This window comes from Oryctolagus cuniculus, chromosome 5 (assembly GCF_051225735.1).
Source record: "Oryctolagus cuniculus isolate XC-2025 breed Fujian yellow rabbit chromosome 5, ASM5122573v1, whole genome shotgun sequence".
Lineage (NCBI taxonomy): Eukaryota > Metazoa > Chordata > Mammalia > Lagomorpha > Leporidae > Oryctolagus > Oryctolagus cuniculus.
The window spans coordinates 13,277,451-13,292,777 of record NC_142871.1 but is presented as its reverse complement, the minus strand read 5'-3'; the positions used below and the strand labels follow the sequence as shown (position 1 = coordinate 13,292,777).

The 15,327-nt window shown below is 45.5% G+C and overlaps 1 protein-coding gene across 10 annotated transcripts in view; it reads right to left on the bottom strand.

Annotated features, from left to right (window-relative positions):
• Positions 1-15,327, bottom strand: part of CNKSR3 (CNKSR family member 3) — a 150,077-nt gene that overhangs the window by 45,340 nt on the left and 89,410 nt on the right. For 5 of the 10 annotated variants that reach the window (XM_089332545.1, XM_008263718.5, XM_089332546.1 and 2 more), the window contains 4 exons: positions 14,197-14,321; positions 11,594-11,802; positions 11,033-11,122; positions 2,710-7,493 (listed from right to left, as the gene is read on the bottom strand). In XM_089332545.1, coding sequence (XP_089188671.1) covers positions 7,198-7,493; positions 11,033-11,122; positions 11,594-11,802; positions 14,197-14,321 — 720 coding nt within the window. In that variant the 3' untranslated portion in view covers positions 2,710-7,197. Of the gene's footprint in view, positions 1-2,709; positions 7,494-11,032; positions 11,123-11,593; positions 11,803-14,196; positions 14,322-15,327 lie in introns of those variants that run through there. The other 5 variants (XR_016233619.1, XM_089332549.1, XM_089332548.1 and 2 more) reach the window with 3 other exon arrangements.

Here is a 15,327-nt window from a genome sequence, read left to right as displayed (position 1 = left end):
CACTGGGAACATTCGCCACTGCTTTCCTAGGCACTTTAGCAGGAGCAAGATTGGAATTCGAACCAACACAAACTGGTGTCCATATGGGTTGCCGGCATTGCAGGCAGAAACTTATCCTGCTATACCACTTTACCAGCCCCCATTATTTCTCTTTAAAAACCGTAGGAAATATAGAAATGATTTTTTTGTGGGGGAGGTTCCACCTCAAGATGAGGATAGGAGACAAAAGTTGCTCAGCCAACCAGAAGACGGGGCTATGCTCATTTCCGGGTTTCCACATAGCATCTTGTTGAAGGAAGTTTTAGGGGATTAGAGAAGACATGCTGATGATAAATCAAGCATCCAAGTACCTTCAATCACAGGCAGATGTTTGTCTTCTCTTAGGTTCCAACTCAGCCAAAACATTTGAGTAACTGAAATTTGTACCAGTAAAAATGTATTTCCAGGTCAGACTCCACAGAAGCCTTCTGGGAGAGTGACAGTGGGACCATTTTGTTGGATACAGACAGACAAAAGAATGAGAAGATCCCTGTTGACCATTCTGATGCTTTTAGCCTGAGAGGTGAGGATGGAGTAAACCCTATTAGCATTGTCAAGAGTCGACATCACTGAGGACTGTGTGCTGGACTGTATGAAGGTGAGTCTCACCAACACTCTCATAAAATCACAGTAAGCCTAGGAAGTTGATCCTATTATTATCCCCTTTCCACAGACAGCTGGGGAGCAGAGATAGAGACCTGGCTTTGCATCACAGAGCTTCTCTGTGGCAAAGTGGGAGAGCCGGGTTAGCGGACTATAAAAGCCAAGCTCCAAAATGCTTCTGTCAACTTGATGCCAATTTCCACAAGTCAGATTCCTAAATTCGTATTAATTCCCCAAGTCCCTCCTCTCCTTTCTTGGACACTAAGTAGGTGACAGAGAGTGTAGATCCGAGTAAGAAAACAGAAACTGACAATAGACTAAAAGCACAATTTCTCACTTCAGAGACAAATGCTACCTCATTAAACTTCACTTTTAAAGCTCTATCATGACTCTTTAAGATAATCATTTAAACAAAATTAAGACAAAATGGTGAAGGAATATGTTCATCCCTCCAACAATAAATTATAAATCCTTTCCACGGGTCTAGTCAGCGGAAGAACATTTTCTCTCCTTCTCATCACTTTTCTCCTGATATTCTCCCTCCATGTAATCATCCCCTCACAAGCGTTTGGATGTTTATAATGCCCCAAGCAAGGGAAGAAAAAATGATGAGAATATTGCTCTCCTGGCATGCAAGAAGTCTTTATGCCTTCTTCCTTGTTATATAACTGAGGCTTATTTCTTAAATATCTCTTACAACTTCTGTCACAACTTCCCAGAAAAACACGAAGCTTGGTGAAGGGGACTGCTGTGCGGCAAGCCAGCTCCCAGTGCGACCTCCCCGCCCAGGCTGCTGGCTCTCTTCCTCAGAGCAGTGACACAATGATCAGCAACACACAGAAGAGAAGGCAGAGTTGGGACCCTCTTCACGGTGGCCCCGCAGGTTCTAATCCTGAACCTGGGTACCTTGGCAGCATGTGATGAGCCTCAGAAGTGTTGCCAGAGAATGGCAGAGGATTTGCAGCGACGATCAGGATACAACTGGAGTCCTGTCCTTAATAACTGACCCGTGCACTTTCTACATACAGGGAGATCACACGTTCCAAGACCCTGAGCTGAGGTACGCTATTTTGTGAGTTACAGACAAAATTGTTCCTCTCCTCTCATCATAGGTCATAGGTCATCATCTCAGAAGGACTTCTGTGGTAGGAAATTCTCTTCTACAAACACACACACACACACACACACACACACACAGATTTGGGATAGACCCTTTCTAAAACTAGAGAAAAATGCAGTCCCATAGCAAATCTGAATGGGATATAATCCCTTTTCCCCTTTACTTTTGTTAAACCTAAGTTTACGGTCCCTTTTGTCAAATCAGCACACTTCTGCAATCATTATGGCACAAAATAAATAGAACCCTTAAAAAGAAACAGCAACTGAGCAATTTCCAAATAATTATGTTGTAAATTATACAGTGAGAAAATCATCTCTTCCTAATTCCATAACCTACAAGCTATAAAATACCTGTTTTCCAAGTTTCTTTAGGTATTCTCAAACATGTGCTAAGGTCACATTAGCATGCCATATATCATACAAGGCTTTCAAACTATTTTAAGAAACACTGGAGAAGTCAGCTTTTCTGGACTCTACATGCCAATTTTTCAGATTTTAAATCCTTACCTCCCAGTGGTTCGAATGAAAGCACAAAATATGAGAGCTATGGACTGAATGAGTTTTCCCATAATTCATACATTGAAGGCCTAATTCCCAGCGTGATGGTGTTAGGAAGCAGGAACTCTGGGAGCTAATTAAGTCATGTGGGTGGAGTCCTCATGCTTGGAGGAGTCCTGCTTACTCTCTCTCTCTCTCTCAGCCACATGAGAACAAACCTGCAACAGTCTGCAAACCTGGTTGAGAGTCCTCACCAGGAACTGAAGCAGTCACTGCCTCAACCTTGGACTTCCCAGCTTCTAGAACTGTGAGAACTAAATCTGTCAAACTGAAGCCACCCAGTCGAAGGTATTTTATTATAGCAGCCCAAGCCGATTAAGACACAGAGTACCTCCAAAAATGAATAAAAGCAACCAACAATGGCCAAGCCACAGAATGATCACACCAAAAGTAGTTTAATTCCTTTTTTATTAAAGAATTTGTGTATTTTAAAGATTCGTGAATGTTTGAAAGGCAGAGCAACAGAAGAGGAGAGGGAGAGTGTCAGATCTTCCATCCGCTGGTTCACTGCCAAGGTGCACACATCAGCCAGGGATGGGCCAGGCAGAAGTCAGAAGCCAAGAACTCCATCCAGGTCTCCCTTAGGATGTCAGGAACTCAAGATGTGGACCATCCTCCATTGCCTCCCAGGCATGTTAGCAGGAAGCTGGACTGGAAGTGGAGGCAAGACTCAATTCCATGCACTCCACGGGACGCAGGTATCCCGAGCAGCAGCTTAACCCACTGCACCACAACGCCAGCCCCTGCTTTAATTCCTTTGAAGACATTCACCTTCCACAGATTCTGCAAAGAGGAAGCCTGCAGTAGTCTCATCCCAAAGCAAATGATTCAGTGATTTTATGAACAAGAGTGGGAGCAAAATGTGAAGTACTGGTCTCTAACAACTATGCACATGTACAATAGGTGAAAATACCCAACTCAGGTCTACATCCCCATCCCTTTGTGCCCACTCAGGAAAAAAAAAAAAAAATATTCAAATGTGAAATAAAGAGATATGCTTTCTCTATGGGGGATGAAAAACATCATGTAAACACCTCTGGGTTAACTGAAGGCCAGCAAACTGTAACGGGAAAACTTTTGGTCTTGGGGCCAGAGGTGCAGCAAGTCCTGGGGCTTAAGAGGAGCTTCTATGGTTTTGAACTGATTTGGCTCCCAAGTTCATGCAAATATTTAAACATCAATGTCATTAGTACTAGGAGGTGGAACCTTAACCCAATTATGGTGATTAGGAAGTGAGCTTAGTAGTAGAAGGTCATTACTTGCACATAGGCCCTTTGGAAGGTCACTCTCACAAGAGCATTGGCTATGAAAGCCAGAGTCAGGCAGGGCTGTTCCCTCTGCTTCCTGGCTCACCATACTTGTTCCTCCACACACTGCTCCTGCATTGCAGCCTACTGCCATCATCAGATGCCAAACCAACATGGCCACCCAGTCAGGAACTGTGATTACAACTATAAGCTAAATAACCTTTTTCTCTTTATAAAGTTAGTCTCCTCAGATATTTCAGTATAACTGACACAGGAGAGAACCAAAACCAGATTCTAAAATGCTGGGCTTGGTGAGGAAATGACTGAGGGTAAGAACTAGAGGGAGAAAATGGACAAATGGGACCTCCCAGAAGCAGCTGTGGAAATGGGAGAGCATGTGAGGTGCCAGTTAGGAGTGATCCCCTCTTGCATCTAACCAGTGGGAGCATGGGTGCCACACAAGCCCTCCAGGTCAGACCCTCACACACAGAACTGGCTACCAACTGCACCACCAAAGATTCCTATATAAGGAAGCCAGTATAAAATTACCTGAGTCTGTAATCTCATTCTATATATAAACAGAGAAATTTCTGCTCGGTTGTAATATGCTTTAGATTTTCAGGGATGCAACTGGAATAATCCATCAATCGACCTGCACAGCAGTGACTAGGAGCAAGGACAGCAGAACTCGGCTGCCTCGATTCTCATCCAGTTCTGCCTTTAGAGGCTGTGGGCCTGTGCCCACATAAAATGGGAATGATGGCGGCACCCACCTCTTAAAGGTGGTAGGTGGGTAATGAGAACAATGCCAGGCACTTGGTAAGCCATTAAAGCTGATTTGTGAATACCTTTATCAAGAAGTGGCCACATTTTAGAAAGCTATATTGTTAACATCACTCCCATTCCTGGTATTGAATTGTCAGTGTGGCCAGCCTGTACTGATTTGCATCTATAGCTACCACACATGCACATACATACACACACACACACACACGTAGGAATACACAAACATACACATATGCACAAAGTATGCGCCTTGCTTCATTATGCAACATCATCACTCTAGAGCACTTACATATGAAGACGATGATTCCACTGCAAAATATTCATATTTGTTTATGTTCCAGTTAGGACACTATATTGATCTGTATGGTTAGAGACTGGTTTTATCCCTTGGCCATTTCATTTCAGAATAGCAAAGGAAATGCTTTTATGAGTGAAGGTAAGCTTCATACACACAGGATTTTCACTGGATGATCACAAAGTGTAGCTATAAAATATGTATTACAGAAGAGATGGGGGCTGAGTTGTGCCTGGCACGGTTGAAGGACACAGCTCTAAAGCACCCTATCAGGAAGCGTCCCCCTGTATCTTCGTGTGTTAACACAGGCCCATCATGAAACCCAGTGCACCATCGGGGCAAGCAGTTTCCATTCTTTGCTAAGAAAATCCATATTAAGCTACTGATAGATTTCAACAGAATTTTACACATTTTTTTAGCAGCAGTATATTTTTTAAACACAATTCAGGAGAAAACATTAAATAAAAATACAAACAAAAACAAAATTGCAGGGCGCAAAACGAATGGGACCCCAGAACCTTCTCTGGTCCATCTGGGGGCCTCAGGGGAATGGAGTCTGAGAAGCACCAACCTGGTACAGTAGCTGAAGTTGGGCACTGCTTCTAGCTGTTAAGACTCAGTCCTGAAAATTCATTTTGATGATGGTCAATCAATTCACAAGTGGCATTTGCTCTACAGAAAGTGGGTCACCCTGCCAGTCAAGACCTCTAAAGCTTTGAACTCAATAAGCAGTGGGATTACAGGTACTAGGAACCCTCCCCTAAGTTCAGACAGCGACAAAATGTGTTGCCACTCCACTGTGGGCACAAAGCCAGCTCAAACCGTCAAGTGGTAAGGGTTGGCTCTCCTCAGCTCCCTGCCCGTTCCCAGGGCCCTGTGACTAGACACTCTGCCATCATGTCCCGTGGTCGGCCCCCAGTGAATCCCACACTCCAAGTCTCTTTTATCCCTGTCTAACACCCGAGGATCCTGCCTGCAATGCCCACGTTTCCACTGCAGTTCCCTTGGAGGCTGATGGCCAAGCAGCTGGGCTGTATTCAACCACATTCCCTGGAGTGGCTGCTAGCCGCTTAAGCCCCAACAGAGGCATTTAAGAGCAGGAGGTTTTCCAACGCTGGTGAATTTCTCATGGTTTGAATTTCAGGCAGTTCAGCAAAGGGAGGGACTGGGGGCTAGCCTACCAGATTAGCCTGGGAACATTCCTCAGAAAATTCACCAAGATTTTACTCTTTACGCACTTTCTGAAGCTCCTCAATTTCTAATCCGTAAAATCCTAAAATGCTTGTGAGGGTTTATTCTGGTTTTTTTTTGTTTGTTTGTTTGTTTGTTTTTTTAACAACCATGTCCATGCTGGCAACAGCCACGGTGGTTACCTTTAAGTCTGACAACACCTTGAACACTCATTCTCATTAGCTTCATATATGACACAAAACAACACTTCAATTACATGTGACTAAGAGTAAGAAAAATATACAACTGTATTTAAAACACTTAAATTAACAAGATAGTACTTTTCCATTCTAACAAAATATCATACATTCAGTTTAAACAAGTTAATATCCAGACACACTTTTCCAAAATACCTGATGCTAGTTGAAAATTAGTGACCATGAGGTTTTCCAAGATATTTCTAGTAAGAAAAATGTGCACAATTTTGGAGAACTACAAAGGTTCTTTTCTGGAAGATGGACATTGAAAAGGTCAAAATGCAAACTGATGTATCTCTCATAAAACTAAATCTCGCTGCTTTGCTTTTCTGAATGAGACTTTGGCAGTCAGCAAGCCTGATAGCTTCTTTTCCCTTAGAGAGGACAATATATAACAACACAAAGGGCCACACACTTCTTTGTGTATGGTCACAAAACGTGCATCCATGTATATCAAAATGTATCCATGTGTTTCTGCATTAATTGACCTACACAGAGACTGGATTCCTCCAGTATAACCAAACTACACTTATACCTCAGCTCTGAAAGTATCAGTCGTTTGACACCTGTTATATAGTCAAAGCTGCTACACTTACAGATATGGAATATAGCTGCAAAAATCAAACAAAAATGTTTCCTCCACTGGCTCTTTCGGGTAAAGAAGTTGGACCACAAACCAAAACCAACACATCTGTGTGACAGACAACTGCCCCCCAATCTCAGTACCCATACACTCCTCAAAAAAAAAAAAAAAAAGGAATGAGGCCCCCAGTTCCACACTGACCACCACAATTCTGGCCAAGATGCCCGCATTTATGGAGTGTCTCCATGTTCCGACTCCAGGGAAGCAAAAAAAAAAAAAAAGCACCACAAAACAGAAAAAAGCAGACCCTACCCACCCGCATCCCTCCTTCTGCCTCCACGAGCCAGCACTTTAAAGATCCTCTGGATTCGTTGCCATCCAGTGACTTCGAAATTCTGAGATGGGTAGTCTCCAACTTTCAAACAGAGAGAAAGAAAGGAATCGCGTGAGGTCAGGATGTAATACTGTGGCTGAAATCCGCAGGGCCCAAGCAAAGAAGGCACTTGTAGCGGGAGACAGGTAGGCGTGCCGGAAGTGCTCTCAGTGTGTCAACAGTTTCAGGCGCGTGAGCCAGCTGACCAGCACGGACCGCTCCGTGGAGGACTTGGCTGCTGAGCTGCCGGATTTCTTTTTGGTCCCCTCCTCCTGGAATGGGATGGTGGCGCTGCTGTGCAGATCGGAGTTGATGTAGCACCTGCTCCCGCGGATGTAGTCTGCACCCCGCACCAGATGCCGCTCCGTGGCGGGCCTGGAGAAGCGGTAGGAGGGAGAGGCGCTTTCTTCAATGATGGGAGGAATCCGCTCGTTACTGAAATACCGGCAAAGAGCTTCTTCCCCTGTTTTCAGACAGAGCCCACAGTGCATTAAAAGAACAACCCAGGGCACCTGTGCCAACTAGCGCAGCCACCACACCCTGCTCTCTCCCTGGATGGGCTTCCATGCAACCAGGCCCACTTCATGAGGGTTCAGAAAGCAGAAATGGAGAAGCCCTCCATGCCTATGGCTGCTGTAGCAGGTGACACAGGGCCAGGAGGAACCAGAGAGCCCACGCTTCTCTGCCAGTGTGCCAATCTTCATAATTTCACTTGAAATCGAGAACAAAGAAAGAAAGGGGCATGATTCTGTCACTTGTCTCCTGCCATCCTGATGCCTGCAGGGTTATCTTCCCTGGGACATCCCTAAGGAACATTTAGGAAGGAGAAGGGGGTGCCCCTGCTTGTTAGCCTGAAGGAAGAACAGGCACTGTTCACCTGCACTGGAAGGGGATTGAAGATTTTAATGCCTGCAATGCTTGGAAGCTTTCCTGACCAAGAAGAACGAACCTGTCCTAAATGCCAAATGGCCCCCGGTGATGGGGTAGGGAGAGGTATTTAAGAAACTGAGTAGAAATTTAAAATGCAGGACACATCGGCAACACTCAGCATTCTTCAGAAATTGCACATCTGAAAATCTGCAGAGATCTGTGTACAAGGATGCTTACTGACAGGTTCATCACCAGCGAAAAAACCAGAAGCGACCTCACTGCCAGCAGCAGATTGAATAAACAGGTGGCAGAGCCGTAAGAGGCAACGCTAACACAGTTATTTAAAAACGGCATTTTCTAGATAATTCTCACTCTACAGGGTCTCGGTGGCTATCAGTTTCTTGTATCTTATATACATTTTTGTCTTAAGTGTATGATTCGAAAATACAGGAACAACTACAGCATTCACAGTGATTACTGTCTAGATGTTCTTCAATGTACTTGTTCTGCTTCTGTAATCAATATCACCTGTCAAAACACCTCCTATTGTATCAGTCTATGAATATTTATATGAAATGTTCAAATCAGGCACAGCCTAGGCACAAAACGGAGGAGGGACTGTCGGGAGCTGAGAATGAAACAGAGTGACTGCTAACAGGTATGGAATTTCTTTTGGGGTGATGCAGTGTCCTGGAGTCAGAGAGAAGTAACTGATGCACAATGCTGTGAATATACTAAAAACCACTGAATTGTATTCTTTAAAGGGTGAAGTTTATGCTGGATGAGTTACATCCCAATAAGGCTGTGATTTTAAGGTGGTCATGTATATATAATGTCTTTTATTCTAAAACAATCACACAAGAAAAATGTGGTAGAAGGAAGGAGAACGAATATTCTTCAATTTCCCCATTTCATATTCTCTAATCCCCATTTGCATGTCTCAATATATAAAGAAATAAAAGGCTAAATCTAGGCTCCTAAGAATGGCAATGAAGATGTGAGCATTCCTGATTCTAAACAAAGGACAGTCCTGCCACCTGCTGACTGCTCCACAGATCTTCACGTTACATAAGAGTATCTTGAACTATGGGCTGGCATCTCTTCTTGTCCCTTTGTCACGTTAGCAGAATCCAAATGACGCAGGTCCCCAGGTGACAAACATTACCGAGTCCCTAGTAGATATTAGGGACCAAACACGTTGGAAACTGAGGCCTCCAGAACAGTGTTCTTTTTCCCTTCTTCTGCCTGAAGCCTACTGTAGTTTAATTCCTCCCCTGCACTGTTCCAACACTGCAAGAGCAATGTGATGATGCTCTGCCAACACTGATAATCAAATGGAATCGGGCAAAAACGTATTATGCTACACATTTCCCTTAAGACCAATGTAATAACTACGAACTTTGACTACAGGGCAAATTAAACCCAAATTTCTTTTCAAATAGTAATAATTTTCTAACACAAGAAAAGGACTGGGAAGGAAAAAAAAATCCATGCTTGTTCATCAGAAATCAAAACAGACTCCAGTAATAATCATCATAAAATTTAAGATGAGATGGTTCATAAAGAATTTATTTCTACTTGTTTAAAAAGTAGACCAGGGGCCAGCACTGTGGTATAGTGGGCTGAACCTCTGCCTGCAGCACCAGCATCCCATATGGGCACCCGTTCAAGTCCCAGCTGCTCCACTTCCAATCCAGCTCTCTGCTATGGCCTAGGAAAGCAGTAGAAGATGGCCAAGTGCTTGAGCCCCTGTACCTGCATGGGTGACCCAGAAGAAGCTCCTGGCTCCTGGCTTCAGATCAGCCCAGTTCTAGCTGTTGCAGCCATTTGGGGAAGTGGACCAGCAGACGGAAGACCTTTCTCTCTGTCTCCCCCTCTCTCTTTGTCTGTAACTCTACCTCTCAAATAAGTAAATAAAATCTTAAATGTAGACCATTAATGGCTATGGCCTTCTTTGTCTGACAGTCCTGATCAGGTATGAATTTACAACTGCTTGTATTAGCAGTCTTACCAGTGCACCTGAATGGCACTGCGCCCTCTCCAGGCTGCATGACAAGGACCACCAGCACTGTGGCAGAACCCGCTGTCCTTCCCAAGGCCACGACTCTCAGCCTGCAGATGTCAGCCCCGGCATGTCCTTGTGCTTGTGGACTGGTGTGGGGATCCACTGGCTGTCAGGATTTCTTCAGACAGCTTTATGGAAAAGATCCATGAGGACAGCCTCCAAGAATCTGTACGTGGAATCTTCACCGACCCAGTAAGAATTCAGGACTCTGAGAGTCCCACAGCCGTGCCCCACTTATGCTTTAGCAACAGACTGCTTTGTACAAACTTTGGCGGTTAACACCATGAGGGTCAGGCACCCTCAGGAATTGGAAGCTTGTGGCCATCAGGCACACACGAATCCTATATAAGACATAACCTTGGCCGGCACCACGGCTCACTAGGCTAATCCTCTGCCTGTGGCGCCAGCACCCCAGGTTCTAGTCCTGGTTGGGGTGCCGGATTCTGTCCCGGTTGCTCCTCTTCCAGTCCAGCTCTCTGTTGTGGCCCGGGAAGGCAGTAGAGGATGGCCCAAGTGCTTGGGCCTTGCACCTGCATGGGAGACCAGGAGGAAGCACCTGGCTCCTGGCTTTGGGTCGGTGCAGCACACTAGCCACAGCGGCCATTTGGGGGGTGAACCAACGGAAGGAAGACCTTTCTCTCTGTCCCTCTCTTTCTCTGTCTAATCCTGCTTGTCAAATAAATAAATAAATAAATAAGAATAAGACAACCTTGCTTGACCCTTATCACAAAGCTGGCGGTACTGTCTGCAGAGGATTTCAAGAGAAAGCGTTATCACATCTGATCACTTTCCTCTCCACAGCTCCTGATGTACCTGTGTGCACCCATCCTGTCTCACCTGCAACCTTTCTAAAGCACACAGCGCTCATAGAGATGTATCGTCACTAAGCGGATTACGCATGATACAATTCTTCAATTCCAGAAATACACAGGATCTTAGAGACTGTCATCACTCTTGACTTCATGGATGAGAAAATAGGACTCTGAAAGGCTAAGCACCTTCTCCAGTTACTGTAACACATTTACAAATGAGAGTGACATGAGCCCTGGATCTCTGATGAAACGTACCTTTCCTCCCGTGACCTCGAGGTCTGGCGAAAGGGTCCACGATCCCCATCCAGTTCCCATCTGCAGGCATGGACAAGGGCCGGGGCTTGCCTTGGAGGGATGAGAAGGGAGTGGCATCACTGACTAGTCTGGGGACTTTAAAGATTCTTCTCCTTAAACTTAGACCCCACAATGTCACACCCACTAAAGCGGAAGCAACTTTAAAACAAGCAAAGTATTTTCAAACACTGTATTTCACCACAAGCAGTGAAGACAGAGGCAGAGTAAACTCGAATCTGTGCGTCTACAGAGACAAGCAACTCCAGAGCTAAGGCCCTGCAAGTTAAAACCATGCAGTGATCTCACACAGCTGGACTTGGATGCCAGGCAGATGACGACTCACCAGGCATTGCTTCAGAGAGAAGCATAAAGGTCTCATGCTTAGAATTTCATTGAGGTTTATGTTTTCCTCGGATTACCCTTAAAGTCTGCCAAATCCATCCAACAACTCCAAATAAGGAAGGGGGTGGGGAAGAGAAGCAGAAGCAAACAGCGGAACAAAACAAGCACTTGGAAACTAACCATAAGATGGTGTTTTCTCTCTCATTTTTGTGGGCAGGAGATTGGTTTCCACAGAATACCCAGGCAACTGATCAGAGTCTGCAATGGTAAATCTTCGTCTTCGGCTCTCTTGGTCCAAGACGGAATTTGGGGACTCTGAGCCCTTGGGAGCAGGCAATGGCTGTTTACACTTACCAAATCCTCCGTAAACAAAGCTCCCGCTCTCCTCCCTGGAAGATAATGCACAATCGTTAGGATGCCACCTCCAACATGCGCAGAAAAACTGAGCTCCTTTGCCACCGGGGGGAAATGCAATCCTAGTTGCTCCTCAAATAGATAGAGATCCTTATGTTAAATAAGAGCAAATATGATGACCCTATTAAATGAGGGTAATGCAGTGTTTTTCCACTTATGTCTACATCTAGCTGGTCCCAATACACCTTTGAAAAGCTCCAGTTTTCCTGTGTTTCTGCCCTGTAGCTGAATCTCCTATTATCTACAGGACCCATGAGTTAAGGTATGAGCTACAAGCCATTTTTCACATGCCAAGAAGTGTCTTTGCCAAAACCCAGCAAAGGAAACTCTTGGCCTGTAGATTTGAGAATCATATCAAAAAGTAAAAAAGGACCTTTATAGTAACCAATGAAACATGACTTTTTCTGAACTAAGTATTTTTTTCTGAACTAACCCACCAAAGTAGGATCACCAATTCCATCCTAACATCATCTAAATGTTGATTTAGAATAAAATTTCAATTTTAGTTAGGTCCACGTAACTAGCTGGTTAAGTGTTTTGCATTTAGTAAATTCTGTTGGGCAACCAGTACCACAACTACCAGACGCACATAACCAGCTGAGTCCCAAAGCAATATCATGATCAACCTTGCCAGAGTATGGTGTTCCTATGGCAGCCTGCTGCCCTGGTACCCCTCCTGCTCAAGAATCTGTCTCCCTTTACACCCATGAACCAACACACAACTCCCCCATCCACAAAGCTATTACTCTCTTGTAATCCATTTGCATTCTTTATTCCCCACAAAATGGCCTTCATCAGTGGCATCTGTGTGTGTGTAGGTCCACATGCGTCTCTCCCCCAAGTCCATACAAGTCCCAGTTTCAATTCTCCCTCACCATGGACAAACCCCTTCCTTGCCACTACTTCTGTGACCCGTCACTGAGGCCCAGCCAAGGAGGGAATCTCTGACATTTCTGATAGAACAGGCCCCACAATGGTAGTCAGCGAACCTTGCTCTCTGTGTGCAAATGCAATGGTGACCTGTAGCTTTAGATCCCTTAGGACCCAGTGGCCACATGACTGTGGTCTGTAAGAACAGGGACGAGGCCTGCCCACCACCCAGAAAGCCCCTGATCACTGGAGGTTAATTCTCCACGTGCTATAATTCGTAGCACCTCACTGTCATAAATTCAGCCTGAACCTCATCTTACGAAATATTACAGCTTAATGATGTGTTTTTCAATTTATTCTTGAAGAGCTGAAGGAGACCCCGGCAGGTCTCTGGAGGCCAGAACTGCATCTGTTTTGTGTCAGGTACTAAAGCAGGCCCTGTTCTCAGTTAACACAGGCTGCAGACAGGAGCCCCCTTCTCCAGTCCCAGCAGTGTCAGTAAACAGAGAAGTTGCTCTCAGCAAGCCCGGAGCACATGTAAATCCACAGACTCTATCCAGGAGGACCACATACACTACGCCACATAACATTTAAGACAGCCGGTGAGAAAGCAACTGTGTGCATACTTTATTTGCATGTGTGGGGTATTTATTCAGAGGGAGGCCATATGTTTTGGGTCCCTTGTCACAATGACCCTGCTGGGGTGTGCAGTAAACAGAAGAAAACAACTATGTTTATGAATTCAGAGTGGTCGGAGCTGTGGTGTATCCTCACAGGCCTCCACCTATGATGCTGGTATCCCATATGGGCACTGGTTTGAGTCCCAGCTGCTCCACTTCTTATCAAGCTCCCTGCTAATGTGCCTGGGAAAGCAGCAGAAGATGGCCCATGTGCTTAGGCCTCTGCACCCACCTGGGAGACCCAGAAGAAGCTCTGGGCTCCTGGCATTTAGGCCATCTGGGGAGTGAACCAGTGGATGCAGGATCTCTTTCCCTCTCTATAACTCTGCCTTTCAAATAAACAATAAACCTCAAAAAAGCAAAGAATTTATAGTACACACACACACATACACGAAAAGTCCACACCTACACTCACGTGTTTTTTTTCTAAGTTCTATGAAGAACCCATCTCTCACCACCATCAAGCTGTAACTTTATTGTCATCCACACAAAAGATGGATTTATGATGGGGTTAATGAAACCTCAGCTACAGCGACTCCCAAACAACCTCTTCTAAGGTCCCAGCAGAAGGGTGTCCCTGTTCACAAGGGAGATTTCTTTGTATTTTTCCCCGAAGAGGCCCCTCCTCACCAAACAGCGCCCCAAGGCCGCAACACCCAGCTCCACCCCTGCACTCGCCCTGCGCTAAGACGGATCTACCTTCTCCCACCTGTTTCTGCTGCCGCGCGTCCTCTCTCAAGACCCAGGGGTCTGTGCCCCACTTCACTGGCAGTCACACAAACAGGAGGCACACACACCCCGCGGGCGCAGGCGACATACCGAGGCGAGTAGGGGACGGCCGGCGGCGGGGGGATGTACAGGTCCAGGATGGCGGGCTTCTCCTTGGTCAGTGAGGTATCCATCGTGCCCTCAGGGGACTGGGTTGTCGTGGGCGGAGGCGAGGTCTGAAACAGGCACCAGGCCCAAAAGAGGAGAGGTCACCTCGGAGGCCCTGGCACACCTGTGCCTTCCCCGGAACCACCACCAGCCGTGCGCAGAGCGGGGCTGGGCCGTGCCAGTGCTTCTTGGACCAGCAGCATTTGGCTTCCTCCCTTCTGGGAGACGCTCAGCGCCTACTGGGGGCTTTGAAAGACAGGGCGGTGCAAAGCCAAGGCTCCAGAGCCAGGCGTCTGGGTTATTATGATTCCAGCTCTGAGCAAAGCACTGAAATATCCAGGCCTCAGTGGTACTGACAATGCCTCCCACAGAGTCTCAGTGAGGATTAACTCAGCGCATGAAAATCACTGGCAACACCACTGCGTTGTAGGAACAGGGCTTGGAACTCCCACGGGCTGGTATGATCCTGGCTGCACCTCTTATAATCTCTGTGTCACAGCACAAACCACTCAGCTTATTAGTGTTGCATCCGTGAAATGGGAATAAGTAGTGAGGAGGACAGAACCAACACAGGGGAGCAATGAGAATTCAGAGCGGAAACACGTGCAAAGCACTTAGGACCTTGTGTGTCACGAGGTATGAACGGACTTCAGAAAGTCCATAGAAACGCATATTATGAAAAAACTACGCACAAACTTCAAAGAGTGTTTTTGCACCAAAATAATTTACCTTTTAATTTCATTTTTCATTAACTTTGTGAAGTCCCTTCATATGCAACTTGTACTATTTTAGTTTTATATATATACATATATATACATATACTCACACAATTATAAAAATTCAAAATCCGCATTGCTTAATTTAATTATATTGTTGGTTTCAAAATACCTATGCTTTAAAATCTTCCATGAGATGTTCAGTCTTATCCCTTCTACAGTCTAGAAACAAAGATGAACTTTTTCTAGCTGGTAAAGGAAAAGTAGGGAATCTTAAGGTCAAGGCATGGGAACACATGGTTAAGGCCAGTGAGAAGTGCTTTGGTCCTGGGTGGGCACAAATTTCCACCTTTAAACT